The sequence below is a fragment of the Euleptes europaea genome, chromosome 2 (assembly GCF_029931775.1).
Source record: "Euleptes europaea isolate rEulEur1 chromosome 2, rEulEur1.hap1, whole genome shotgun sequence".
Lineage (NCBI taxonomy): Eukaryota > Metazoa > Chordata > Lepidosauria > Squamata > Sphaerodactylidae > Euleptes > Euleptes europaea.
In genome coordinates, this window is record NC_079313.1 from 73,011,066 (window position 1) to 73,037,808 (window position 26,743).

A 26,743-nucleotide genomic window follows, 5' to 3' on the forward strand; every position below is an offset into this window, starting at 1 on the left:
TTCCCACTCCCCCCATTTTTCTGACATTCAATTACTGGAGTACAGAAGAGGACAACCAAGATGATTAAGGAGTTGGATCATCTTTCCTATGAGAAATATATTTATTTATTTATATTCTTTATTAGATTTCAGATTTTTGTAAAAATGTGGGGATTCCCCCACCCCCCAGGTTTGTAGAAAAATCTGTCTTGTGTGTTCATGGCTCCAGAATCTGGATTTAAGTATCCTTGTATTTGGCTTTGTTGAGAATTAGATATATTGATGCCTCAATTTTTAAATTATGCAGGTTCATATTCTGCCTTCACTTTTAAGTCTACATATCTTATTTCAAAGCCATTTAAATAAGAGATATTGTGGAGGTCTGTCATTTAAATGAAATTGCTGTTCTACCATCCATAAAATTGCTTGTGTCACATGGATACCTCTGACTTATTCCAAAGATTATTACATGTTTGTCTTCATTTCAAAAAATGAAGTTGGAAAAAAAGCTTTAAAATTCAGGTCAGAGAAACACAATTTGAAACTGATGCTTTACTTAATGTGTGCACTTGTGCTGTTTCTGCATTGGTTTTCTGATAGATAGATAAATAGATCTGGAATAACAAAACAGATCTGAGTAACAGAATTATGGGCAGTTCTTCACTAGTCTCTTAGGCAATTCAGATGTTTCACCTGGCCAACAGATTATTAATAAAAGTATCAAGATCTGGTGAACCTAGCCATAGTGATGCATCACACTAATTATAGGTGCCAACACAGGAAAGCAGAACCAGAAAAAAAATACAAGAACTAGATCTAAAACAGAAGTTGGATATTTGGATTTGCATTCAAATATGCAGATCAAACATTTCCAAGGAACTGAACGTTTTAAATTTATACTTTAAATTAATTGAAATATCTTGAGAACTTGCAGTGCCATCTTCAGCCCTGGAAGCTAGCACACAGCCAATGCTAGTGTGAATATTATTCCATGCTCTCTCAGCAAAGACAAGAAATGCCGAAGAACAACCAACTCCAAGAAGCTGATAACATAATAACTGCACATTGTGACACTGCCAATATCCACCAATAATGTGGCATGCTGAAGAGGCCCCATGTTACCCATGTATGGAAACAGCACACTGATATCACTGTGCCCAGCAGAACTGCAGAACACAAGAAGGGAAGGAACACACAGCACCTTTCAGTGTTTGAAGGATTGTAGCATTCCCAACAGTAGTCCTTGAATTACCATACTCCTAGGAACTTGGCAGGTAGGTGTTTGAAACCCATCTTGCAAAAACATTCCTTTTTGACAGGCTGCCATGCATAAAAGAAGTCAGAGTCACTACAACCATATCATCAGACACCTTTGCAGCTCATAATGAGGGAACCCTATGGAAAGGCCACAGAGGTTCAGATCCAGGGGTTAGGCAGGAGAAGGGATAATGCCCTGATGAGCAGCTTTTTTTTGCAGAGCAAGGGAAACTATGACAGCAACAGGAGAACACAGAGTGGAACGTTCTGAGAAGACACTCCATCATCTCCCCAACAGTTCAATGGGGAAAAGCACCTCTCTACTGTTTTCAACAGGTTAATTTCTGGCGCCTGTTGCTATTCATCCCTACATTCTTCGTTTTCCATCTCCCCTTTGCATAATGTAGCTTTCATGGTTTATCACATGCCAGCAATGATCAGAGGGATTGTGAATCCCGAGGAGCCTCCCTCTGCCCCTTTGCTAAAGCACAACTGTGCAAACAATAGATGACCCTTTCAATACCCTCCAAGTGTGAATTCCATGGTGATGACAGCTGATGTTAGTCATGAGCAAAAGCCCAGTCAAACAGAGAAACAGCTGTGAAACAAGCCGCACATTTATTGAACAGTATGAGGAATGGAGTTCTGAATGCAACTCAGATGAATTGGGTTGCCAACTCCCTTGGTGTAGCAAGACTCCAGCGCCACTAAAAAGCTGCATTGACAGCTGCATTGACAGTTGGGTTGCCAACTCCAGGTTGGATAATTCCTGGAGATTTTGGGGAGGAGGGAGCCTGGGAAGGGGGGAGTTTGGGGGGAGGAGGGAGCTCAGCAGGGATGTAATGCCATAGAGTCCACCCTCCAAAGTATCCATTTTTCCAGGGGAACTGATCTCTGTAGTCTGGAGATGAGCTGTAAGTCCGTGAGAACTCAGGCCCCACCTGGAGGTTGGCAATCCTAAGTGACAGACTACAAAATCACAGGTACATCTATCCCTATCATTGAATGAACCTAATAGTTACAATTGTGCTAAGCAAACATCTGTGTTTGAAGAAGTTTGCAGTGGAGCGGGAGCCAGTCTACTGCAAGAGAGTTAGCAACCACACTAGGGCAGCACTTTCCTAAACAGTGATACTCACTTTTTGAGAGGCATGCAGAGCAATTCTAAGAAGGTCTGCTTAGAAATAAGTCTTCCTCCCAGGGGCTTCCTCCCAGGAAAGTGTCCTTAGGATAGCAGCCATAGTGTAGCCATGTTTTAGGTTTGCTTTCTAGGTGCCTGTATTGCTTTAATTGTGTGATGTACAAAGAGTTAATCTTTGAGAGAAGCTCAGAGAAAGGGAGTGGGTGGAGCTAAGGAACTCTCTCTGTTCTGAAGAAAGGAATTGATTCTGATTTTGGTAACCTGTGTGTTCAATAGCTGTGTTTGATTCTGGGAACCTGAGGGGTCAGGTTTGCCTAAGCTGGTGTAAAACAAATCCTGTGGAGTGACAGGCAGAAGTTGGGAGGAAAGGGACCCTTTCTCAGGTCACTGGAAGGGAATAGGCTCTGGGAAGGCGATATTCCAGATACAGGGTGTTGTTTAGGGATTACTGCCACAAAGGTGGGGTATATCTATAGTGAGAACTGGAAGAGAGGAGAAATCTCCATACTTCTGTATTTCTCTGGGGAGAGAGATTGTATGGTCTCCAAGTTCTCTGATAGCTAGGCAGCAGAGTCTGAATGGAAACATCTATAAGAAGTTCTGGAAACTGAACTGAAATTGTGAACTTAAGTGAACTTACTTAATTGTAATACTGTGCCAACTAAGCCGTTTAAGATCTATGCCTTCTCTGAAGTGAAACTTATAAACTAGCTCTAGTTCTATGCTTTTCCTAACCACCATTTCCCTTCCAAATCCATCCCTTGCACAGTGTTTACTAAATCTTTGTTATTTGTGTATTAACTTGAAAAAGCCTCTGGTGTCTCATTTCTACTGGTGTAAAATAAATAAAGGGGACTAAGGAGAAAAATTAAAACTCCAAATAAACATTCTGGCAAACAAGCAGTCTCTCTATTGCTCTCACTCTCCCTCAGCACAAGATGTGGAAAGGGGGATTGTGATAAATTGAGATGAATGGAAGTCCCTTCTAACTTTAAAGGAACACATGAAATGCCTTTAAAGGGGGAATATGGAAGGAGTAAATAAAGAAGTTGTCCAGCTCTATCACTGTACTGTTTTGAAACAGTGTCTATTAGATGCTCTTTCAAAACTCATCCTCTCAGTACATTATTTAGTTTTCTATTGACAAGAATGTATGGAAGTGTACATGTCTCCTCTGATTTGAACCCTTAACATACAGTTTTTGAGCCTCTGGCATTTAGTTCCATTCTGTTCCTCATGTGTAATATCAAATTTCTTCAGGTGATAAGATTGCTGTAGTGAGGCAGTGCAGCTAGCGGCTGAGTTTATTTCAGACTACTTTCTTGCACATTCTTGAAAGCAGGTCATTTTTCTCCTGTGAGAATTGCAGTAGGTTTCTCTACATTGGAGAACTCAACACATGGATTACACACAGGGCCGGATTTAGGTTTGATGAGGCCCTAAGCTACTGAAGGTAATGGGGCCCTTTATATGTCCAGCTGTCCTTTGTCAACAACAAGTTGTCGCTGTTTTTTGTGTTGAATATATGCTATATGGTAATTTATGGACCTAATAGGTAAAGCCGTTTGCACATAACAAAATATGTATTTTATCAAAGTAATTTCGGGGCCCATTACTTACATTATAGGAGCCTACACAACACAAAACACTGTTGCTGTATGTAGGTTTTATTTTATTTGATTTTTAATCTTATATTTTGGAAATGTACATCCAGTTTTTTTTCCTTTAAATTTTTTGTGGCCCCCTCAAGAGAGTGGGGCCCTAAGCTATAGCTTGTTTAGCTTATATGTAAATCCGGCACTGATTACACACAGAAAGAAAGATGGTTCTTCTAGTTTTTTTCTCTGATTAAAATGTGTCGGGAATTTGGTTAAGACTGCAGTTATTAAGGGATGTAGACAAGGTGGAACGTGTCCAGAGGAGGGCAACAAAGATGGTGAGGGGTCTGGAGACCAAGTCCTATGAGGAAAGGTTGAAGGAGCTGGGTATGTTTAGCCAGAAGAGGAGAAGGCTGAGAGGGGATATGATAACCATCTTCAAGTACTTGAAAGGCTGTCACATAGTCTGAAGGGAAGACTTATAGTACAATCCTGAAGGAGGGTAGATCTACGGTGGCCGGGTGCTGTGCAGCCTTCCTCAGAGTCTTCCCGGCTGCTGTGGCGGGGGAAAAAACTTTTTAAAAATAAAAATAAAGAAAAAAGGGGGGGAAAGGCCCCATTGAAAACATTAAGGGTGTGCCACCAAAAAAGTTGGCGTAGCCCCACCGCTGCTCAAGGGGGCGTTCCTGGGGTGAAAGCGCTGTGGAAGCTACTTGAAGGCAGTTCCAACCCCAGGACCCCCCCCCCACACACACACACACTGGTGTAGACTTTCCCTTCTGGGAAAGCCTTGCCAGCGTGGCTGCGCTGGCAGTGGGAGCTGGCAGCGCCCTAATGTCGGCATGGGGTCACACCGGCTCCAGAGGAGTTTCGCCCCCCACTTCAGGAATGGGATGCCCATGTCATGATTTCCTTTGTTTTAAATCTTTGTTTTTATCACATGCCCTCCTCCTTTAGACCTAAAGAAGTTATATTTTGGGGTCCTGATCCTCCAAAGTTTTAAAAAGACATAAAGAGATATCTAGCTAACATTTTACTACTTGCCTTCCATAACAATTGTGGTAAATGTGGACTATCATACCATGCCAGTGGGTATTTTGAAGAGTGTGACACACTACAGGTTCACTCACAAACAAGATAAAGGATAAATTGGAGACTTTCTAGGTATGCAGAAAAATATGACTGGAGGGAGGGCAGGCTTATGAAGCCCTAAATAGGTTCCAGGAACATGCAATGCAGAGAACAGCTGAGGAGAAAATGGAAAGAAGTGAACCTGCTCAAGCCCATTAGAGACTGAAGAAATCTGAAGGAAGAGATTTTGGGGAATGAAGTGGGGTTTTCAAATTGTTCCCTCTCTATTCTTTGTCAGGCCCCAGCTTATATTTTTTATAATATCTGTGACAACAGTAGACTAGCATATTTGAAGTTGATCAGAAACTGCTCAAACAGCTATACCAAGAGTTTCTGTTGTGAATTTTATTCGCAAAAAGCTGGTAGAGTACCCTTGATCCATACAGCTCTTAATTTGTGTGGCACAGTGACTGAATATTTGTACAATGGAAGGTCATACTGGAATAAAGAAACTGCAGAAGGGGTTCTTTTTCAACATTTCACAATCTGTGTACCTTTCATGACCATGGAGGATTGATGAACACAAGTCAAAATGTATTAAAATTAAAATTCCATCAAGGTACTGTAACGTAATTATATATAAAGGTATCACCTTGATAGATGATTGACAAGTATTACATGTGCACAGAAGAAAGCCCAGAGACTTCCCTGTCTGGAAAACATAATGCAAAAATAATACACCAGATGGTTGCAGTATTTTTTATTAGTTTTTTTTTCTGGTCCGTTAATTGGTTTCAGCCAAAATTCTGGGATCTTTGTAGTGCAGGCTATACAGTCTGTTTTCCTTGCAAAGTCAGTTGATGGTCAAAAGAAAGAAATAAAAAGGTCAAAATCTGTTAGACTGCAATTGTGTGCGTGTGTTAAGTGCCGTCAAGTCGTTTCCGACTCATGGCGACCCTATGAATCAGTGTCCTCCAAAGTGTCCTATCCTTAACAGCCTTGCTCTGATCTTGCAAATTGAAGGCCGTGGCTTCCTTTATAGAGTCAATCCATCTCTTGTTGGGTCTTCCTCTTTTCCTGCTGCCTTCAACTTTTCCTAGCATGATTGTTTTTTCCAGTGACTTTTCCAGGCTGCAATTACAAAGGAAAAAAGATGGGATGTGAAACAAGGCGAGACTGATTCAATTCTATAGTGCAATCCTATGCAGCGTTACACCCTTCTAAGTCAATAGATTTAGGTAACTTTGCTTAGGTTTGCAGTATTAATCATGTGAAATGCTACATTCTGAGGATGGCACCTTCATTCCCCAGTATCAGGAAGGGGAACCATTGCCTTCCTTTCCTTGGAATGAGCTCAGTGACAAGGTTAGGGATAGGGCCTTCTCAATTGTGGCATCAACACTCTGGAACTTTCTCCCCAGGGAGACTCATCTGTCCCCTTTTGTTGCTGTCTTCCATTAGACTTCTTTTTGTTTCCTCTGGCTTCCCCTCAGTGATCCCTCCTCCCTGTTCTGAACTTGTAAATTAACTCGAGTTCAGCAATCTTGTATAATTTCCCTTTGAAATTTCTTTCTCCACCTTGGGTTTTGTTTCTTGGTTGTGGGTACAAAGTTGTTTTAAAATAGGGGACTGCCTATAAACCAGGAAAGGCCTGCCACCCAAGGATTGTGTGAGAGAAATGTCCTTATCCAAGATAGATTGCAGGTAGGGTTGCCAACACCCAGGCTTCACCCCCCCCCCCCAAATCTCCAGGTATTTCCCAACCTGGAGCTGGCAACCCTAACTGCAGGTCATTAATGATATTACATAAATAATTAGATCACAAATGGAAGTATGAGTGTAAATTTCTGTTGAGTTAAATAACTGTGTCTCTTTGCACTTCAGCTGTTGTAGTAAAAGATGTGGTGTGCTATTTCCCTTCCTGAAAATAGGGGAAATGGCATGGGTAAATTTTAAAGGTCAATATGCAACTCACCCAACAGTTTTAAAAAAAATATTTCTCCACTGACAACGTTTTTTTCATCAGTCTGGACAATGCAGTAGCTGCAGCCTGACTGTTCTTCAAAACACCCATTCTATGTTTTGCATACAACATTTGTGAAAGAATGGTTATACCAAAAATTTGATTATATGAGGAATGTAATCCCAGTACTGCACTATCCTTACCAAAGAACACATTGCAAGACTATTTCAATTGATATTCTGAGTAGCATATTTCTCTTCAGTCATCCTCCTGAATATTCCAGCTAGGAGATGATCAGAATACTGAACTGAATAAAAATGTATACATTAAATTGCTTATTAAAATGTCTGGCTTTGATGTTTGTAGAGAATTGAAATAGCAGGTAGCATATCCTAAGTTTTGTTTGATAGGTAAGAGCTGCTACTTACAGCAGAAATTATAAATGTGCATAACAGGCTGCAAAATGTGAAAATGCAAAATATTGAGCTATTAGTTCGCACAGCTGTATTTGCATAATATCTCACCAAAGGCAGCATGCTATTCCTTGTAGGAGTCTGATGGGTTGTCATTAACCACATTAATGTTAGCATAGCTCAAAAGAAATCTCAAAATTTCCTCTGCTGTGTTGGTAAAAAATAAATGCTACTTCTATTTAAAAAAAAACTTTCAGGTTTGGATTTTTTTAAATGCTAAGGCCTCAGCAACTAGGTTTAATTTCTGAAAACAGAGATGCTGGAATTCAGTCCTGCCTATAAATCTCACCCTTTGGCATAGAAGCCCTTTTCCAAACCCCAGATATATGCAGGCTATTTGTAGTTTATTGAGTGGTAAAGGAAAAAGAATTGTTCCTGCATACCGTACATTTCCAGGCTGATCCCTCGCATTTAAAACATTATAGGGACCATTCCTGTTAGTTTTGTCTCAGATTAAGCCCCTCCGTACACTGAATGTCCTGTTGCTGATGATGGTAGCATTGCCAACCTCCAGATACTAGCTGGAGATCTCCTGCTATTACTACTGATCTCCAGCCGATATAGATCAGTTCCCCTGGAGAAAATGGCCGCTTTGGCAAGTGGACTCTATGGCATTGAAGTCCCTCCCCTCCCCCAACCCCTCCCTCCTCAGGCCCCGCTCCGAAAACCTCCCGCCAGTGGCGAAGAGGGACCTGGCAAACCCATCCTGTGGTGACAATCCTCACCTCACAGATAATGTTAAAAACAACAACAAGAGTGCTCTGATGGTAGTTTAACATAGTGTTCCCAGCTGGACAAAAATTGCAGAGCAAGTTTGATCTAGCGAGTTTTCAGCCTGCCTTACTCAGAAAATGACAATTAGTGAATCTATACTTGAAAGCCGGCGTGGTGTAGTGGTTAAGAGCGGCAGACTGGAGAACTGGGTTCAGTTCTCCACTCCTCCACATGAAATCTGCTGGGTGACCTTCTCTCAGAACTCTCTCAGCCCATGCAGAGGCAGGCTATGGCAAACCACCTTTGAATGTCTGTTCCCATGAAAACCCTACGGGGTTGCCCTAAGTCAGCTGTGACTTGATGGCACACCCACCCACACAAAATACTCATGACAGAATTAACACTCTGCCTTAACCTCTCCCCCCTTGTAACCTGACCTATATGGTCAGTTTTATTTCCATACATATCCGAAGAAGTGACCAGTAACTCACCAAAGCTCATATTGAAATAAATGTCAGAGATTAAGGATCTACTGAACTTTTCTTTTAATTAATAACAGTGACTAATCCATGTGTAGCACCATGACTCGCGTATGATCTTATGGAGCCAAGACACCAGAAAGTTCTACCAGATATATGGGAAGTAGTATGATGTGCATTAAAGAAGGTGGGATTCCTTTGTTAAAGGGATGGCTTAATGCCAGACGTTCCAGGAGAGCATCATCAGAGATTCAGGGTGGGGGTGGAGGTTGCAGTACCCTGCCTGAGAGCTGGAGAGATGTGGCTTCAATAGTGATATAGACAGAACCCACACACCAAGTTTGAAACTGAAATCTGGTGACTTTAATGTTATTCTCACTCTTAAGAATATTGTAGACCCCTCCCTGTCTACAAGAGGATTGCATTAATCTCTCCTTTTATTTTATCTTTTGCTCAATAGTTGTTAGACTTTTTTTTCTCATGTAAGGAGCCTGGCCTCTCATCACTGTGACTTAGTCTGTCCCACCTGACAGAAGGAATGATAATGCTTTCTTAATGGCTTCAGATATCTCCTTTCAATGTGCTGTAATTGCTCTGATCAAGATGCCATCAAGACTGGAAGAGAAGACACTCACAGTTGAAGGGAGGAAGCAGGTTGTGGGGGTCTGTGTGAGTAGAAGGTTCTGCATTTGAGAGGAGGAAAGGAACAACTTTGAGAGAAGCAGACAGTCTTTGCTTGAATGGTTGAAGCATCTGAGTCTAGGATCTCTCTCTGGGCATCTTTGTCCTATGGCCTTCACAGAAGCTACCTTTGTGCCTTCCCCTGTGCTCCTACCTGCATGCACGCACGCACTCGCACACAGAGGGATTAAAACTCACCAAAGAACAATAGAAATGATATGCTATAATACTATCCCTTATAGAAGCATCCTCCTGAGCTGATTAATTAGGCTATGGTTCTGATTCCTTTGTAAGAATGCCCTCCTGACTAAACATTGTTGGGCTAAACAGCTAAAATGCTTAATGCACCTAGCTGTAACTTCTATTAAAGTCATCAGAGCTTCTTCCTTTTAATATATGCTTTGTTATTGAGGTGGACATTGATAACAACATGAGTACATAAAATCTTGTTCATTTTTCAAAAATAATTTGTTCCTATCAAAATCTGGCCAGAATTTATCTCTTACTGTACAGATGTGCAGGAAGTTCTCAACAGTCCTTCAGCACCAACTGTCATTGTTACAAGTAATAGGGCAAGTTCAAAATGGCTGGACTCATCAGAGAAGGCTGGACTCATGTAAAGGGACAGCCAGGAGAAGAAGCATTTTTCTTTTTGCCTAACATGCATTAGATGCCTGCAAAATGAAGAGAGATACTGCCAGATGAGGGCTTCTTAGCTAGCTCAATAGATTTAAACTTATTTTATGCTTATGCAAGAAAATATTCTTAATTTTAAAAGACATCCCATTAAGCAGAGCTTCTGCTTGAAGTGTTGAAGACCTTCTGTCCAAGTTACGCATAACCTAACTCCTTGACATTTTGTGGTTAGCTTTTGTGGTTGGCTTTGCCTCCCATGGCAACCATTTTGTGATTGCGCCCAACACCTTGTGTCAGAATTCCAAAGGTGGCTACAGGCTGTAAAAGGCTGGGGACCTGAGTTAAACAGTGAATATGCCTGGAAAGAGCCAGGTAGAGCAGCACCAATAGCTGCTTCTGTGCCAGGCTGTGGAAATGGAGAGTCAAGACCAAACAGCAAGGCAAGGGGTTGAGATGTCCCCTTGTACCAGTTCCAGATGCATTGCTGGCAATAGCATGCAGCTTTAAATCTGATAATATTGTTGCACAATGCTGACTTTGATTGTTACAATTTTCTTTATTTGTATGGAGGTCTTTGATTTCACATAAGTGGTCATAGTAATGTAGTTTTTATAATGCTTTCAAACACTTGGTTGGATGGCAATGCTGGTATTTGAGAAGACATCGTTCTAATTTTATTAAATGCTATTATTTTGAATGGCTAAGTGCAAATTCTAGGGACATTCCCGCCTCCCAGTGTTACTGTAGCCTATTCATGTTCCAAACAGCTTCCCTTCAAGCTCCCTACTGGAGTTTTCATATTAATCAAAACCATTTCCAAGTGCTATTTGCCCTGCTGTGATAATGACATTTATTCCAAGATGAAAACACTAGAACATAACCGTATATATGTTTATATAAGGTGTTACAAATGAAATAGATTATCAGCCTTAAATGGCTGTGAGCTTTGCTAGAATGTAAGAAACTGAGATCAGATCACCTTTAGACTCTACAATACTAAAAAGACCAGCAGGTTGAGATCACAATATCCATAGCAATTGGTATCTTACATTTCTCAGCACACAAGCTGCCCTTAAGTTTGTTCTGTTATGTTTTATAACAGTAACAGCAGCCTCTACAGCATCTATTTGCAAGGCAGGTAATGAATGGTCATTTTCACCTTTGGCCCTTAAGTTCTTGTAACTGGCTTTGAATAGAGCTAATGTTTAATTATTTCATTTAACAATGTGAAAAACATTACCTCCCTGAAGAAAATAAATGTTCTTGTTGCAGATAGGTGCTTTCCAAGTTGAGTTTATTTAGTTGAACAAACATTCCTTTTGGAGAAATGAAGCTTTATGTATGACACCATAACCATAAAGGGCAGCCTTATTTACCTTATGCGCTGTCTGAATCTCCAAAACAAAAAACAAAACAAAAACCCCAAACAAAAAATCTCTCTGCTTTCTTATGTTCTGCCTGTTGCTGAATCATGGTACTCCATACACAAATAGAGCTCTCCCTCTTTGCCCCCTTAGTAAAAGCTCTGGTTCATGCTCTAGCCATTTCCCGCTTTCATTACAGCAGCCTTTTCCTTTCTGTTATTCTGTTGCCACAGTTTGCTCTCTAACCTCTGAAGTGCCTATAAACTTCATTTATAGGAAAACATATATTCTTTCATATGTATAAACATTCATAGGTTCATGAGGTGCTATGCTCAAGAATAGAGCATAGCATCAGGCAGATATATTCTACCCACACATGGAAACTTTGGGAACGTTGGCATCCATAACTATAAGAGGCCAGCAGAACACATTGCCTGGTACAGGCTTTCCCCTGTAGAGAAAAACAGTGTCTTACCTTCACTGTTAGGAATGTGAATCACAAGACCAAGTGCTTGCTTAGAGACAGCTTCTACCAATCTCTATATACTATGTTAATTAAAGAAAGGCAGACAACCAATGTTTAGTAAGTCGACGTAATTGGAACATCCCTAACCAGAAGTTATAACTGGGGTAGCAATCCTTTGTTCTGTATGAAGACTGTCCTGCGCATTAGGGCAGTTTTATCCGGTATGTATATTGAGCTCAATAAACTGCTGCTTTGAACTATCAACCTCCCACTGTGTTATATTGATTCGATATTAACATTATAACACAGGCTTTACACCTCTACCCTGAACTTTGCCAGCAGAATATCTCAGATATTCTTCCACAAATTCCTATACTACCTTCTTGCTGTTTCCAGATACAATGAAAGCTTCTTGTCCTTACTCTGAAAGCCCTCCGCGGCCTTCTCCCTACCTATTCTGTCTGTGAGTTTTGATGTTCCAGCTCTACCACCCTTAACTATTCTTTAAACTACCTTTTCTCTCTTCATGCCCCTGATCCTTGGAACTTCCTCACACTGCCTCAATCTCTTCCTTCAAATCCCTCTTCATACATACATACATACATACTTTATTCGGAGTCATAGACCATCAAGTATCCTACAAAATTAAAAATTGAATACATACATCAATAGATATGGAATAACAATATTTTAAAAAATGTAATGGAAATTAGGAACGTATACAAACAATACAGATTCTGATCACAGATTGCTTATTCCAAAGCCTAAGCACATTTTGTCTTATTTTGGTTGCCAGACAGGCAAATCTGGCCATACTAACAGATAAGTTTGGTATTGTATCTGACAAAAAGATTGCTAAGTGATGTTTTCTGAGAGGTCTGGGGAAATCCACTAGCAGTGGAATCAGAGGGCCTATGCGTAAAAAATTGTATAATTTCCACTCAAAAAGAATGTGTTCAGTAGTTTCTAATGCGTCCTGATTGCATATACATTTCCATGCATCCATTGGCCACTTATTATATATCCCATCAAGAAACTTAGAGGGAAGAGCATTATATCAAAGGAGCATAAAAGCCCTACGATAGTGATGGTTCGTAATGTCTGACAGATAAGGCATGGTGATGTTCCTAATAAGCAGATCCTTTCTAAAAAGGGGATTCTGAATCTTATTCAAATCATGCTGCCTCTCTTCCTCAAACACTCTGGTCCCTCTTCAGATCCCACCTTTTCCATGAAGTCCTCATTCCCTCGTTGAAGCTAATTGCGTTCCATCTTCCCTACCTTTGTTGTTTCAAATTTTAGATTTCATGCTACTTGGAGGCAAGGGACTGTCATATTTGTTTTGTTTTGTTATTATACTAAATAGGGATAAAGGTTATAGTAAAATAGATAGTAAAAAGTTAACTGGAACCTGATTATGGGATGGTGGAAAACTCTACCCCCTGGACTGTGTTCTTTTCTTGTGTTAAGTTCTTTGTTAGTCTGAATTTTAGTTGCAATAAAGGAAGTTGTGTTACATTCTGCAATTCATGTAAGAACATAGATTTACTTCATTATCACAGTGGGATCACAATAATGGTGATGCTATATAAATAAATAACAATAATATCGTACCACCCACTCTTGTGCATCACTTGGCTTGTTAACATCTCAAAAAATACCTTTTAACAATAGGCCTAGTTCATTCACTTATTTTCTTTCTTTGAATTAACAGGATAGACAATAGTTTGCAATTTTAAAATAGTATTTAAATGAGGCATTCTTGTCATGCTTAATATTTTGCATTATGTATGTTTAGGTATAAGGAACATATAAAACCTGTACAATAAGAGTTTATCTTTTCCCTTTAGAACAGCTTTATGGGTGAATTCAACTCTTATTGATGTCAATAGCAAAACTCTTATTGATGTCAAGACAGGAACAGTTTGTGGTCCTTGACTGTACAGATGAAAGAATCTGCCCATATAATTTCAGCTGAAAGAGTTGGAATTTAGAGAGCATCCACAAAATCTGTAACTTCTGCAATTACAATTTACTCTTTTCTAAGTGTAACATTTTTCACAATTCTGTGTTCATCATTATGGTCTGATACACATTAGTACTTGGACACTCCAGAGTTTCTGTTTTGTCAGGTTCTATAGAAATTAAATATGTGGAGACCTGTAACATGTGTGGAGCACATTGATATGGAATATTGTTTACTTCCAGGTCGTTGTAAGAATGCATTAAGATGTTCAGTAATCCTACACAATGGCTATATGGTGGTCTTTAGGATACACTGGGAGCTATTTAAACCATATTGGTTGGCAGGATTCCAGATTTTGGGAATGCCTTCTTAAACATTGTGCCTGAGGCCTAGAAGCCATTGAAATGCATTGACATATTGGATTTTGCATGGATTTTGCATTAGGGTTGCCAGGTGCCTGCTGGGGGCAGGCAAACCCCTGGCAATTTCCCCCTCTGCCTGCCAACCACCTGAGGGTTGGTGGGCAGACGTGCATGCGCGCATGCATACCACACACGTCACTTCCGGTTTAGAACCGGCTGTTCTGCCTCACGAGGGGCCTTTTACCTCTTAGTTTGAGTGGTAAAGGGCCACTTTACCACTCAAACTAAGAGGTAAAGGCCCTTTGTGATGCGGCACTTCCGGTTCTAAACCGGAAGTGACACACGTGGCACACTTACACTTAACAAGAAGAGCCTCCCGCTGGAGGAGGTAAGGTACCTGTCAACCCTAATTTTGCATGGATTCATTTGATCTTCTGCTTGGAATTAAACTATTCTTCATTTCCTAAAGTTTTCATTCAGGATCCAATAATTGCATACATTTGGAGACAGCTACATTTCCTGTGGGAAAGTATAAGGGTGGAACTATATATAACTTTGTTAAATCCATAAACAGACCTCTTGCTTTTTAGTAAAGCATAAAAAGATTTCATTGAGGGCTACAGAACAGGCAATTTAACTTTACTCTCCCCCCCCCCAAGCATGCTGTTTTCCTGAATATTCTCCTACTATTTGTCCTGTAGGGGAAACATTTAGGGTTAGGGTTGCCAGACCTAAATTTTTAAAAATCCACAATGTCATATGCACTTCTATGTCTTTTCTGGGAGAAAAGCTATAAGTGACTTAGGTTAGCTCTAGGAATTGCCAAAATTTCTATGGTTTTACCATAGAGTTTCCAGCAATTACTAGAGCTACTCTGTATCACTTTTGGAGTTCCTCCAGAAGTACTGTAGCAGTATAGTTGACATTGCACCCCCCATGTTCCTGCCTCTAGCCCTCCTATATAGGCTCCATTTTCTATGTTTGCTCCTCTGAGCAAATAGCAGCTGGAGTACTGAAATAAAGAAAATGACTTTTGGGAAAGAGACTTAAAATCCTCTCCCCCATGTTAAGGTCACAGTCCAAACTATTTCGCTCTTGGGAGCCTCCAAGAGTCACATCTAGTTTGTTATAAAGTTTGTCATAAAGTCCTCCCCCCCTTTTAAAGCCAGGACTTAAAAGTTGAAGGCCTAAGGGCCAAACTACACATAACACTGGAGTTCCATTACTGGTACTCCCAGTGGAAATTCAGCCTTAAAAAGCAGCCACCTGGAGGGGAGGCAATATGGATTGTGGCTTCGGGGCTAGGGAAGAGAGGGTCAGCTCCTCCCCTGGCACAAGAGGTTCCCAACCTTTTTGAGCTCGCAAACACCTTTAGAATTCTGACACAGAGTGGTAGACACAGCCACAAAATGAAGCTCTAGGTCTATTGGGAAACTAAAAACTGATAAGTCTTCAGGTCCTGATGGCATATAGTCAAGAGTTGTTAGGGAACTCAAATGTGAGATAGCTGATCTACTAACCCGTGTACATAACCAGCACTAGATTCAGGCACTGTACCAGAAGACTGGAAAGTAGCAAATGTTACACCGATTTTTAAAAAAGGATCTAGAGGGGAACCAGGAAATTACAGGAATTGGACTTTCAAAAGGCTTTTGACAAGGTACCTCACCAAAGACTCCTGAGTAAACTTAGCAATCATGGGATAAGAAGACGGGTTCTCCTGTGGATTCAAAACTGGTTAAATGACAGGAAGCAAAGAGTAGGAATAAATGGACAGTTCGCACAATGGAGGGAAGTAAGCAGTGGGATCCCACATGGATTGACATTTGGGCTGGTACTATTTAATTTGTTCTTAAATGAACAAAATACTAGAACTCAAGGGCATCCAATGAAGCTTATGGGTAGATTCAGGACGGACAAAAGGAAATACTTCTTTGCATTGTGAGTGATTAAAATGCGGAATTCACTGCCAAAGGATGGTATTGATGGCCACAGGTATAGACAGCTTTAAAAAGTGATTAGACAGATTCATGGAGGATAGGTCTAAAATCAGTGGCTGCTAGCCACAGTGGCTTAAAGGAACCTCCCTTGTTCAGAGACAGTAAACCTCTGAATACTGGTGCCAGGAGGCAACATCAGGGAAGGCCTCAGCCTCTATGCCCTGTTGTCGGACCTCCAGAAGAACTGGTTGGCCACTGTGTGAGACAGGATGCTGGACTAAATGGACCACTGGGCTGATCCAGCAGGTCCCTTTTTATGGTCTCATGTTCTTATGGCAGCTGTAAGAGGTGGAGCCAGTCACAAAATGGCTTCCATGGTGTACCTTCAGTCACCCAGTGAAGACCCTTGTGCTATGGTGGCAGCTGCTGCCAAAGCAACATTTTAAAAAATCTGCACGACCAATCAAATCTCCAGTGGCCAATTAGAAGCCTTGCTGGGCAAAAGCCTCACATGGCCACGCCCACTTTTTAAAAACACTTGGTGCATGCCAGCAATGGTGTCAGCAGGTGCTATGACACCCATGGATACCATGTTGGGGACCCCTGCCCTACAGTTACCTTGGCTGAAAATGGCTCTCCCAAGCTGCTCTAAGCCAAGGTAGGAAAAAAAATACAGGTACACATATTGTGGTCTTCCAGGGTTTAAACACAAAACGGCTTGTTAGGAAGACATAACCCACTGTTGTATTTATTAAATATATGTGTATACTTCATCTGTAATTTAAAAAATCAAGCAGTTTCCAAGTTAAAATCTACATAATGGCATTGACAGAGAAATCATACTGTATCTGACAGATTGTGCAGTAGAGCTCATTGTAAGACCTATGAAGCAGCAGTGACAGTAGCAAAGAAAGTTTACTTCTCTACTGTTTTAGCATCAGCTACTTCACATGCATCTCAATTGTTCAAGATAGTTCAGCATCTGTTGATATTTAAATATGAGCCTTTATTGTCCCAGGAGCAGACCATTCGCTGTGATACTTTTGCCAAGTTTTTTTGTGAAAAATCATTAAGAATATAGTCTGATCTGGATGTCATTTGTAACATAGGTATCTCAAAATAAAGTCTTAATACACCTGTTCTATTTATGGATTATTTTTTACCCAGTTTCCATGATGGATGTTGACAAGATACTGGGATCCATGAAGGCCACTATTTGTACTCTGGATCCTTGCCCATCTTGGCTGCTACAATCACAAAGGACCATACCATCAAACCCTTAGTTTCTATTATAAATCAGTTACTAACTTAGGGCACCTTCTTTTGGCCACTCAAAGAGGTGGTTATCCATCTGCTACTTGAAAAACCATTCCTACAGAGAAATGATGTGGCCATTTATCACCCAGTCTCTAATCTACCGTTTCTGGGCAAAGTGATTGTGAGTGCAGTAGTGGACCAACTCCAGGTCTTCGATAACTCATCTACTCTAGACCCTTTTCAATCTGGCTTCAGGCTAGGCTATGGGATAGAGATTGTTCTACTAGCTTTAGTTGATGACCTTCATCTGAGTGTACATGAAGACCATTCCTCTGTCGCTTGGATTTATCTGCAGCCTTTGATACAGTAGATCATGCCATCTTGTTGAGGCACTTGGAAGCAGAAGTAGATATCAGGGGGGTGCAATGAACTGGTTCAAATGGTTCGTCATGGATTGGAATCAAAGGGTTGCTATTGGAAACCTCTTGTCATCAGTGTGGGACCTGTCTTGTTGGGATGTTTTTCAATCTCTATGTAGGCCCTTAGGGCAAATCATTCATAGTTTTGGGGTTGGTTGTCATCAATATGCTGATGATAACCTGATTATTTATTTATTCAAATTACCTGTTGATGCAATAGAGGCCCTGGTTAATTGGCTAAAAGTGAAGAAAATGAAACTAAACCCTGAAAAGACAACGGTAATGTTGGTTGGGTAGGTAGAGGTCTTGAAGGACTTTTGATGTAACTCAGCTGACCCTTGCTGACTCAGTTAAAAGCCTTGGGGTTATTCTGGATCCAACTTTAATGCTGGAGAAGCAAGTTAATGCAGCTGCAAATAATACTTTCTACTAAGTCAGCTTAGCCTTACCTTGGTACAGCTGATCCAGCCACCTAGATCCATGCCACAGTAACATTGATACTAGACTACAGTAATGCACTGTTTGGATTCCCCTCAAAATCAATGTGTTAACTCCAGCTGGTCCAGCATGCCACAGCTTGGCTATTATCAGGATGGAGCATGCATATTACTCCCATTCTGCAGACACTCTGTCGGCTGCCCATTTGTTACTGGGCTCAATTTAAGCTATCGGCTATCACATACAAAGCCTTCATGGCCTTGGTCCCCCTTATCTGTGGAACTGCCCCCTATGTTTGACCACAACAGCTTCACTCATGTCAGCAGGGTCTTCTGCAGGTGCCAACCTGCAAATGGACAAAATCAGTAACTGCCCATACATGTGCTTTCTCCCTTGTGGCTCTTACCTTACGGAATGGCCTGCGTGAGATAAGGAAAGCACCCACTCTCCTGGCTTTCCGCAAACTATGCAAAACTGAATTATTCAAGAGGGCTTTTATGAACAGGTGACGAGGTTGCACCATACAAAATGGTTCACAAAGTTGGATAAATTATTAGGGACTGTGTTCTATAGTGCTGTAAATAGTTTACAGTAAGTAGGATCCTATGATGTAATGTTGTACTGCTTAATGTGTCATGTTAACATTTATGCTTTGCTTCAGTTCTTTTCTGGTGGTTCCAGACTTCTGCAATCCTAATGCACTGTTTATTTAATGTCCCACTTTGTCGATTTTACTGACTCATTGCGTGCAATCTTCCTTGAGCCTCTGTGAGCAACGTGGACTATAAATAGCAATAAATAAATAAATACATAATAAATTAGACTGTCAAATCAAATTCAAATATCTGGTGGGAGCTTTATTCACTAATACAGTTTGGCCTAGAAAAGTAAAATTTCTGTAAATTTTGCTGCTATAAAAAGTGTGGTTTGTTTTAAGAAAAAAAAACGTTTTGGGAAAAACTGGAATATATGCATTACCTAGTTTATTATCAAGCCTAAACTCATTTACTTCTCTAACAATTTAAAAATTAGTTGTATATATGTTTGGAAATATGCTGTATATATCTATAGTATATAGAAGAATGATCTAATCCTATACATTTTATATTAAAATCTTATTATATATTCTGAATAAGTAAAAGCTTGTCTTAAAAAGCATTTCATTCATTCTAAAAGAAAAAAAATCTTCATAGGAATCCCCCCCTCCCAGTATTTCTATAGGAAAAACAATAGGATTTTGTTTTTTCTGAGGGATTTTTTTTTGGGGGGGAGGGGGGAGTTCCCATCTCTAGATTGGCCTTGACAAGTGCAGCCTTCCTTTGCTTTGTTATAATGCATGATTTGTGGAGCTGCCCATTAAAGAAGTCTGAAAATTTCATTTGGCCCAGAGTGGCGTAGCCAAAGTGATGGCAGTTAGCTATCAGGAGCAGGTAACACCAATATTGCAGGAACTTCAATGGCCAGCAATTTGTTTCTGGGTTAATTTTAAGGTGCTATTGTGTGTGTGCGTTAAGTGTTGTCAAGTCGCTTCCGACTCATGGCGACCCTATCAATGAAAGTCCTCCAAAATGTCCTATCTTTGACAGCCTTGCTCAGATCTTGCAAATTAAAGGCTGTGGCTTCCTTTATTGAGTCAATCCATCTCTTGTTGAGTCTTCCTCTTTTCCTGCTGCCCTCAACTTTTCCTAGCATGACTGTCTTTTCCAGTGAATCTTGTCGTCTCATGATGTGACCAAAATACGATAGCCTTAGTTTAGTCATTTTAGCTTCTAAAGTCAGTTCTAAGGTGCTATTACTTAAATAAAATCCCTATCCAAAGTACCAGGTCATGGATACCTGGAGGAGTAGTGCCAACCTCAGTTTATCTCTCTCTGGTCACTAAGGTATGGTAATGACCTCTGCTGCAGGTACCATCTTCTCAAGAAGCTAGATTGTACTTTGCTGCCACTTCATGTTTATGGAATTGTTTACTCTTTTTCCAGATTTGAGAGCTTGGTCTGTTTAGATGGATTGTTCCCTTTAAGCAGGTGTTTTACTCCAAGAGTGATAGTGTTTGGTCTCTATTATTCTCCCTGCTGTTAATGTCTTTGACTTGGTTTCATTTTCTGAATATTGTTCTCCATTTTGAGAACTCATTTGTAATTAGAGCTGCATTTACTGTGTTTCTGTCAAATATATTTAAAGGTACAAGAGCCTGCAAAGTCATAATATTTTGCTGACCCCAAGGTATTTTGTCACCTTCCTCTGTGTGGCATCACCTGTCTTCAAGGTGTCTTCCAGATGATGACTCTGGGTGGCAGCAGTGCACACCTAGGAGGCACCTGTTGCCTCCTCCCATACTACCTCTATTGAGTTCCAAAGCAAGCTTCAGCAATGCTGGCTGCCAGTGCCTCTGGACCTTGCCTTGGACAGTACACCCAGGTGGCAGAGTTGCAGGTCTGGGAGATGCCCATTGCCCCCTCCTGTGCTGCCACTGGCTGACTCGAAGGTGAGCTCCTGGTGGTGGACCTAGGCAGCAGCAGCTCCTTCTTGTCTCCTTCCATGTTCCTCTGATTGGCTTCTAAGCAGGCTCTAGAAGCCCTGGTTGCCATCCCCTCTGAAGCTTGCCTGGGATGAGAAAGGAAAATAAAAAGCAGAGAAAGAAAAAAAAAACCCAGCAGAGGTGCAGGTCCTGCAGGCACTGGGTTGCTCCTCCCATACTGTCCTCAATCAGTTCCAAGGTGACTTGCACAGGCACTGGCTGTAGCACTTCTGGAGCTTGCCTAGTGCAGTGGACCTGGGTAGCAGCTGTGCAGTTCTTGGAGGCTCCCACTGCATCCTCCCTTGCTCCTGCTCAGTTGGCTCCAAGGCAAGCCCAGTTTGCTCCCCGTACCTTTGGAACTTACCTTGGATGATGGACCTGGGAAGCAAAGGCTTGGGTCTGAGTGGACTTGGGCCACACTTCTTGGACACTGGACCCGGGCAGCAGTGGCATGGCTCTGAGATGTGATGAAACATGCAAGCTGTACCTGTGCCTTCTTCCCACACTGCCATCCCCTGACAGCAAGATGAGGCCCGGACAGCGTGTTACCACCCTCCGGGATGGTGGCACCCTAAGAAGGCGCTTGGGTTGCTTTTGTGATAAACCGGCACTGTGTGGTTATGGAGGTCCGCTCCATGGACATATCCGTTTCTTCTATGTAGGCTGTTCCCCCCCCCCCCCGTTTTAATGTGTTTACAAGAAATTCTTGACGAACCTCCGGACTTTTTCTCAGCCCTTCAAACGGGGGGGGGGGCTCCTCTCACCTCTCTCGCCGAGCCAAGCGGCATGCTGGCTCGGCTCAAGCGATTCTCTCCCGGAGACGCGCGCCGGACTGGGCGCTCGCTTCGCTCAGCGCTCGACTCACCCTGCCTGCCTGGAGCCCAACTCCCAGCTACCTTGGTAAGAGAAGCCTGTGCCGCTCAGGCCAGCTCAGCCGAGCGCCGAGCCAGGTTTTCAGGAACAATAACAGAAGCGCTGGGGTCGAGGGAACCGAGCCGCGCCGACCCCCTCCCTCCCTCCCTCATCCCGCCAGCTGGGCGGCCTGCCTGGCCTCTCTCGTTTTTTGGCCTTCCCTTTCGCTGCACCCCCCCTCCCTCCCTCCCCAATCATGTATGCCTTCGTGCGGTTCCTGGAGGACAACGTGTGCTATGCGCTGCCGGCGTCGTGCGTGCAGAATTTCAGCCCCAAATCCCGGCTCGACTTCGACAACCAGAAGGTCTACACGGTCTACCGCAGCCCGGCCCACGACCCTGAGGACGGCGGCGACGGCGGCGGCAGCCCCGGCGAGTGGGGAGAGCGGCCGTTGCTGCACAAGGCCCAGATCTTAGCGCTGGCAGGTGAGCCCGGGGGGGGGGGGCGGAGGGCGGGGAGCGGGGAAGACAATGGGGGGGGAGGAGGCCAGACCGTTTGAAACCTCTCTGCTCCGCGCTCTAGGAAAATGGGGGTGGGGATGAGGCCCCGATGCCGGCGGTTTGGCCAGGCCTTGACGTCTTCCGTGGGAGGAAGGAGGGGTTTCGCCCCTCCGGAGGGAACCAGAGGCTGACTCTGCAGGGGCCTATTCGGTGTCTCAGGGATGCACGTTCATAACAGGACAATCCTAAGACAAGCAGGCATTTTCCTGCATTTCCCCCTAAGCGCCTGGTGCGCTTGAATGAATGCGCGCAGGGGGGGGGGGGAATGGATTCGGAAAGAAATGGTTATTTGAGTTTAAAGAAATGGGGAGTCGGGAAACCTCCGCTAGTAGGAGTGGGCAGACAGCTAAAATGGTCAGCAGAACCGAGAAACGTGGAAGAATTTGCAGGCGGTGGGGGAATAGTCCTTGCGACAAGCAGCGGTGCGTGTAATAGTTGGGAGGGTCTTGAATTACCCTTGGGAGTTTTCAGGTATTCCAGTTTGGGGTTGGCCATGGGGAAACTGCCACAGTGGACTCACTGTGCATCTTCTATATGTTAATTTTGTGCTGTGTGGCCTGTCAGTATTGTTGTTAAGTTTTACTGGGAGACTTCAGTATCCAATCCAGACAGAATCTTACCTACCTCTATCATGCCTCCACTATAGAAACCACCAGAGCATATAAGAAGCTTGGGGGAAACTGTGGTGGCTGGTACTCCCCAATGTAGCAGTGATCAGAGCTTCACTTTTCCTATTTCTGATCTCACCCATCGTCCATTCTGCCACCTGTTCAGCCCATTATTTTTCTTACAAGTATCAAAACGTTACTGCATTCTGCAGGTCATAAACTTGAATGACCAGATGTATGATGAAGCTCTGACTGCTGAAATCTTTGCAATCGAAAGATGGTAGAATGAGAATTTGGGCTTTCCCTCAGAATATCAGGAATAAAGATCACTTTTACTCAGGTGATGCACTTATGCAAATAGTTAAACTATTCAAGGATACAGTATTGTTATGATAGTGAAAGGATTACTTTCACAGGGTCATATCCCATTAACAACACATTTGCCACTGAACCAATATTATTTTAATCAGCACAGCCAATCAGAAGCCCTGCTGGGCAAGAGCCCCATATACCCCACCAATTTACTAAATATATTTGGTGGGCTCCAGAAAAGGGGAGTGCCGTGGTGCTCTTGGGCACCACATTGGGGACCCCTGTGTTAAGAGTGTGCATACAGGGGTAAATAAAAATAGTGGCATCCAGTTGCAATTTTGTGGGCTGTGATGCACATGCTCAGTTGATGTTCAACAATGTCTGCTGCTCACATGGAAGCTTCAGGTGGATGCTTTACAAGTACGTTTGTGAATTTTTATGGATAATGATTCAAATTTAGTTTTTCACATTCATAAGTTCTTATTTAATCACATATTCAATTTTTGGAATTAGGGTCAAGTAATTCAGTTTGTCAGGATTAAAATCTAGTGAACAAAGCAGAGTAATATTCATGTCACAGCAAGGCCCTCTTTTTAAACAATTATAGTTTTGGAAGTAGGGTGGAGATTGTGGTTTTAAAGATCACAAACTCCTATGTGACTTAAAGCAGAGAAATTCATACGGTGCTTCACTTTTGTTTTCATACTAATATTTTCTTTGGGGATTGTATGAGTTTTTAGAAAATTATTCAAAAATAAAAACTATGTGATAACTTTTATTAGAACAAATAAAAATATCACAAAACAGTGTGTAAGTTGTCACGTTCTCCAGAACTCTTCATCAGGTGAGATGTGGAAAAGGAAGGGGAAATTAATTTCAGGTAATCATGATGCTAAGGTCTCCTCTGCCTGTTGTGCAGTATGTACTAAATGCATGATTAGATGGGTGGTCCTGACATCAAGAAGAAGGGTCAATAGCATCCTCCATTTGAAAATATTTAAAAAGTAGTTGATGTCATTATAGTGCTATATGAAACATAGAGATTTCTTAATAGGCCCAATCCTAACTGGGGTAGTAGTTCTGCTGGGGAGACCGCGGCCGTGCTGCCTCTTGAGCAGCTTGATGCCGGGTGCAGCAAGCCAAAAATACAATTTTGAAGGAAACCCTGTTGAATTCTCCATAGAATTCCACTGGGCTAATGCCTGCCTTTTTGCAGGAGTAACTTGGCACCTGCCAAAAGGGGTGTTCCCAGGCCAAAAGGTCTCAGCGAGCTGACTAATATCAGCTCCGTCCCTGGGAATACCTTTTGATGCCAGTGCGAGCCCCTGCGCTGGGAAAATATGCTAGGGAGGCTGTGCCAGTGACCGTGGCTTACGCTGCTGCGTGGCTCCCAAAATCCAGCATGTATGCCCCCGCTCCAGTTTGAGTGCCACTTTAGCCAGCATAAGTGGCACTAACTCTGGCACTGAGATCACGCTGGCTCCTTTCACCCCCCCCCCCCGTTTAGGATTGTGCTGTTTGTGAATAATATAATTCTAAATTAATTCAGATACCCAAATAATTCTGCGAGCATTGGCAGGTACTATGAATAACTCTGTGAGGCATAGACAAGACCTAGATAAGATGGTTGTAGCCGTATGTTTTCACATTCATGTGTAAAGTGAGGGGTGGATAAATCTCTGTATAAATTTGTTTTATTGTAGTTTTAGACAATAATTTTACTGTAATAAGTAAACAACAATCTATAGTGAATAAGAACACCTTCCTCCAGTATAAAATCCCCTTCAGACTGAGATTTGAGTCTCTCAGCATGTACAAAAGAACATATTTTTTAGGAGAGGGTAACGATGGTGGATCAAACCAGATGTACACTTTTATTTAACAGATGCTTATACATGAAATATAGTGTATAATTGGATGATAAACTAATATTTCCCCTTATATTATCTATTATTTTTTATCCAACCTTTCCTTTGAAGAGTTAAGGGGGCATTCTTGATTCTCCCTACCTCATTGTTCAGGGCCGAATTGGCCATATGAACAATATCATTAAAGTAAAGATTCTCCCTACCTCTGTTTTATACTTACAGTAGGCCTATGACATAGAACTATTAACATATGTTAAGAGAGCATGGCCCTGACCTGGATAGCCCAGGCTAGCCTGATCTCGTCAGATCTCAGAAGCTAAGCAGGGTCAGCCCTGGTTAGTATTTGGATGGGAGACCACCAAGGAATACCAGGGTTGCTGTGCAGAGGAAGGCACTGGCAAACCACTTCTTAGTCTCTTGCCATGAAAACCCAAAAAAGGGGTTGCCATAAGTCGGCTGTGACTTGACGGCACTTTACACACACACAAGAGAGCATGACTAGCCCAAGGTCACCCAGTAAGCTTCATGGCCAAGTGAGGATTTGAACCCAAGTCTCCATGGTTCTAATCTGACACTTTAACCACTACACCACACTGGCTGTCATTTATCTCCACCAAATTATTACATATTGAGAAACGTTTTCTAAATTTATAATATCTGTTGTCATGTGCCAGGCTTTTCTAGACCTAGGCAGAGGATAAATAAAGTCAGGTATGGGCCAAAGATGATACTGGCTCATCTTGACACTCCAGCATTAGTTTAGGCAAGGTCTGGCTGCTAGCAAGCTAGCCCTTTCTCAGCGGAACAGCAACCCATGTACTAATACTATTGTATATGGTTAAATCTGTTCCATGGTAAGGGCAGAAATTTCACAAATACCCAGTATCATCCAGTGATTTCGACATATTTATTTTTCCAAATAATTCATCCACAGGGTTTTACCTTCATCAGTTATAATCTAGATGGTAATGTAAAAGATAAATTATATGACATGGGAAAGAAGTCACCAATATATATATTTTTAATGGGTGTACACATTCCTTACTGTCAAAATGTCCCATGACAGGAGATAGATGGTTAGGAGATTTTGCTTTTTGTTGCATCTAGTAAATATTTGTAAAAAGCTATTTGCATGTACCTATCAAGAATCACTTCCAAGTGATCATGCAAGGAGATCTTTAAATTGAAAAAAAATTCACTTTTTTTTTCTTTCAAGCTGTTGGTGTAGAGAAAATGATCAATATTGCTTAGAGATGTAACATTTATGGAAATTTTGAAGCCACCCAGGAAAAAAGGGAAACTTTGAGAAAACTTGAAATACATACAATACTTGCTGACCTGTCAAATCTAAATGATTTTTACTGCTTTAACAACAGAAAATGTATCATTTTTAATTTACTTAGTGTGTAGAATGAAATATTTGAAATATGCATGGAATTCAAAAGTTTAAATGCCTTACTTTTTACAAGCAAAACTGCAAATATACCCAATGCTTAAGAGAAAACCACAAGCTGATTCTCCCTATGCTACCTTAGCCCATTACACCTTAATTTTTGCTATCTGAAAAGTAGAAAAATAGGAGTTAAACAGAAAGATTTGTGTTAACTAACATAAAATATATTCGTTGGTTCTTGTAGGTTATCCGGGCTGTGTGACTGTGGTCCTGGTATTTTCTTTCCTGACATTTCGCCAGCAGCTATGGCAGGCATCTTCAGAGGAGTAACACTGAAGGACAGTGTCTCTCAGTGTCAAGTGTGTAGGAAGAGAAATATATAGTCAGAAGGGTTAGAAGGGTTCTTTAACAGAAAAGAAGAGAGT

General features: G+C 41.8%; 1 protein-coding gene across 3 annotated transcripts in view; it reads left to right on the forward strand.

Annotated features, from left to right (window-relative positions):
- Nucleotides 1-26,743, forward strand: part of BEND5 (BEN domain containing 5) — a 1,050,378-nt gene that overhangs the window by 569,807 nt on the left and 453,828 nt on the right. The window contains exon 1 of one of the 3 annotated variants that reach the window (XM_056844384.1): nucleotides 21,834-22,062. The exons of the other annotated variants lie outside the window; for them this stretch is intronic. Within the exon in view, the coding sequence (XP_056700362.1) occupies nucleotides 21,834-22,062 (229 nt within the window). Of the gene's footprint in view, nucleotides 1-21,833; nucleotides 22,063-26,743 lie in introns of those variants that run through there. 3 annotated transcript variants of the gene reach the window in all.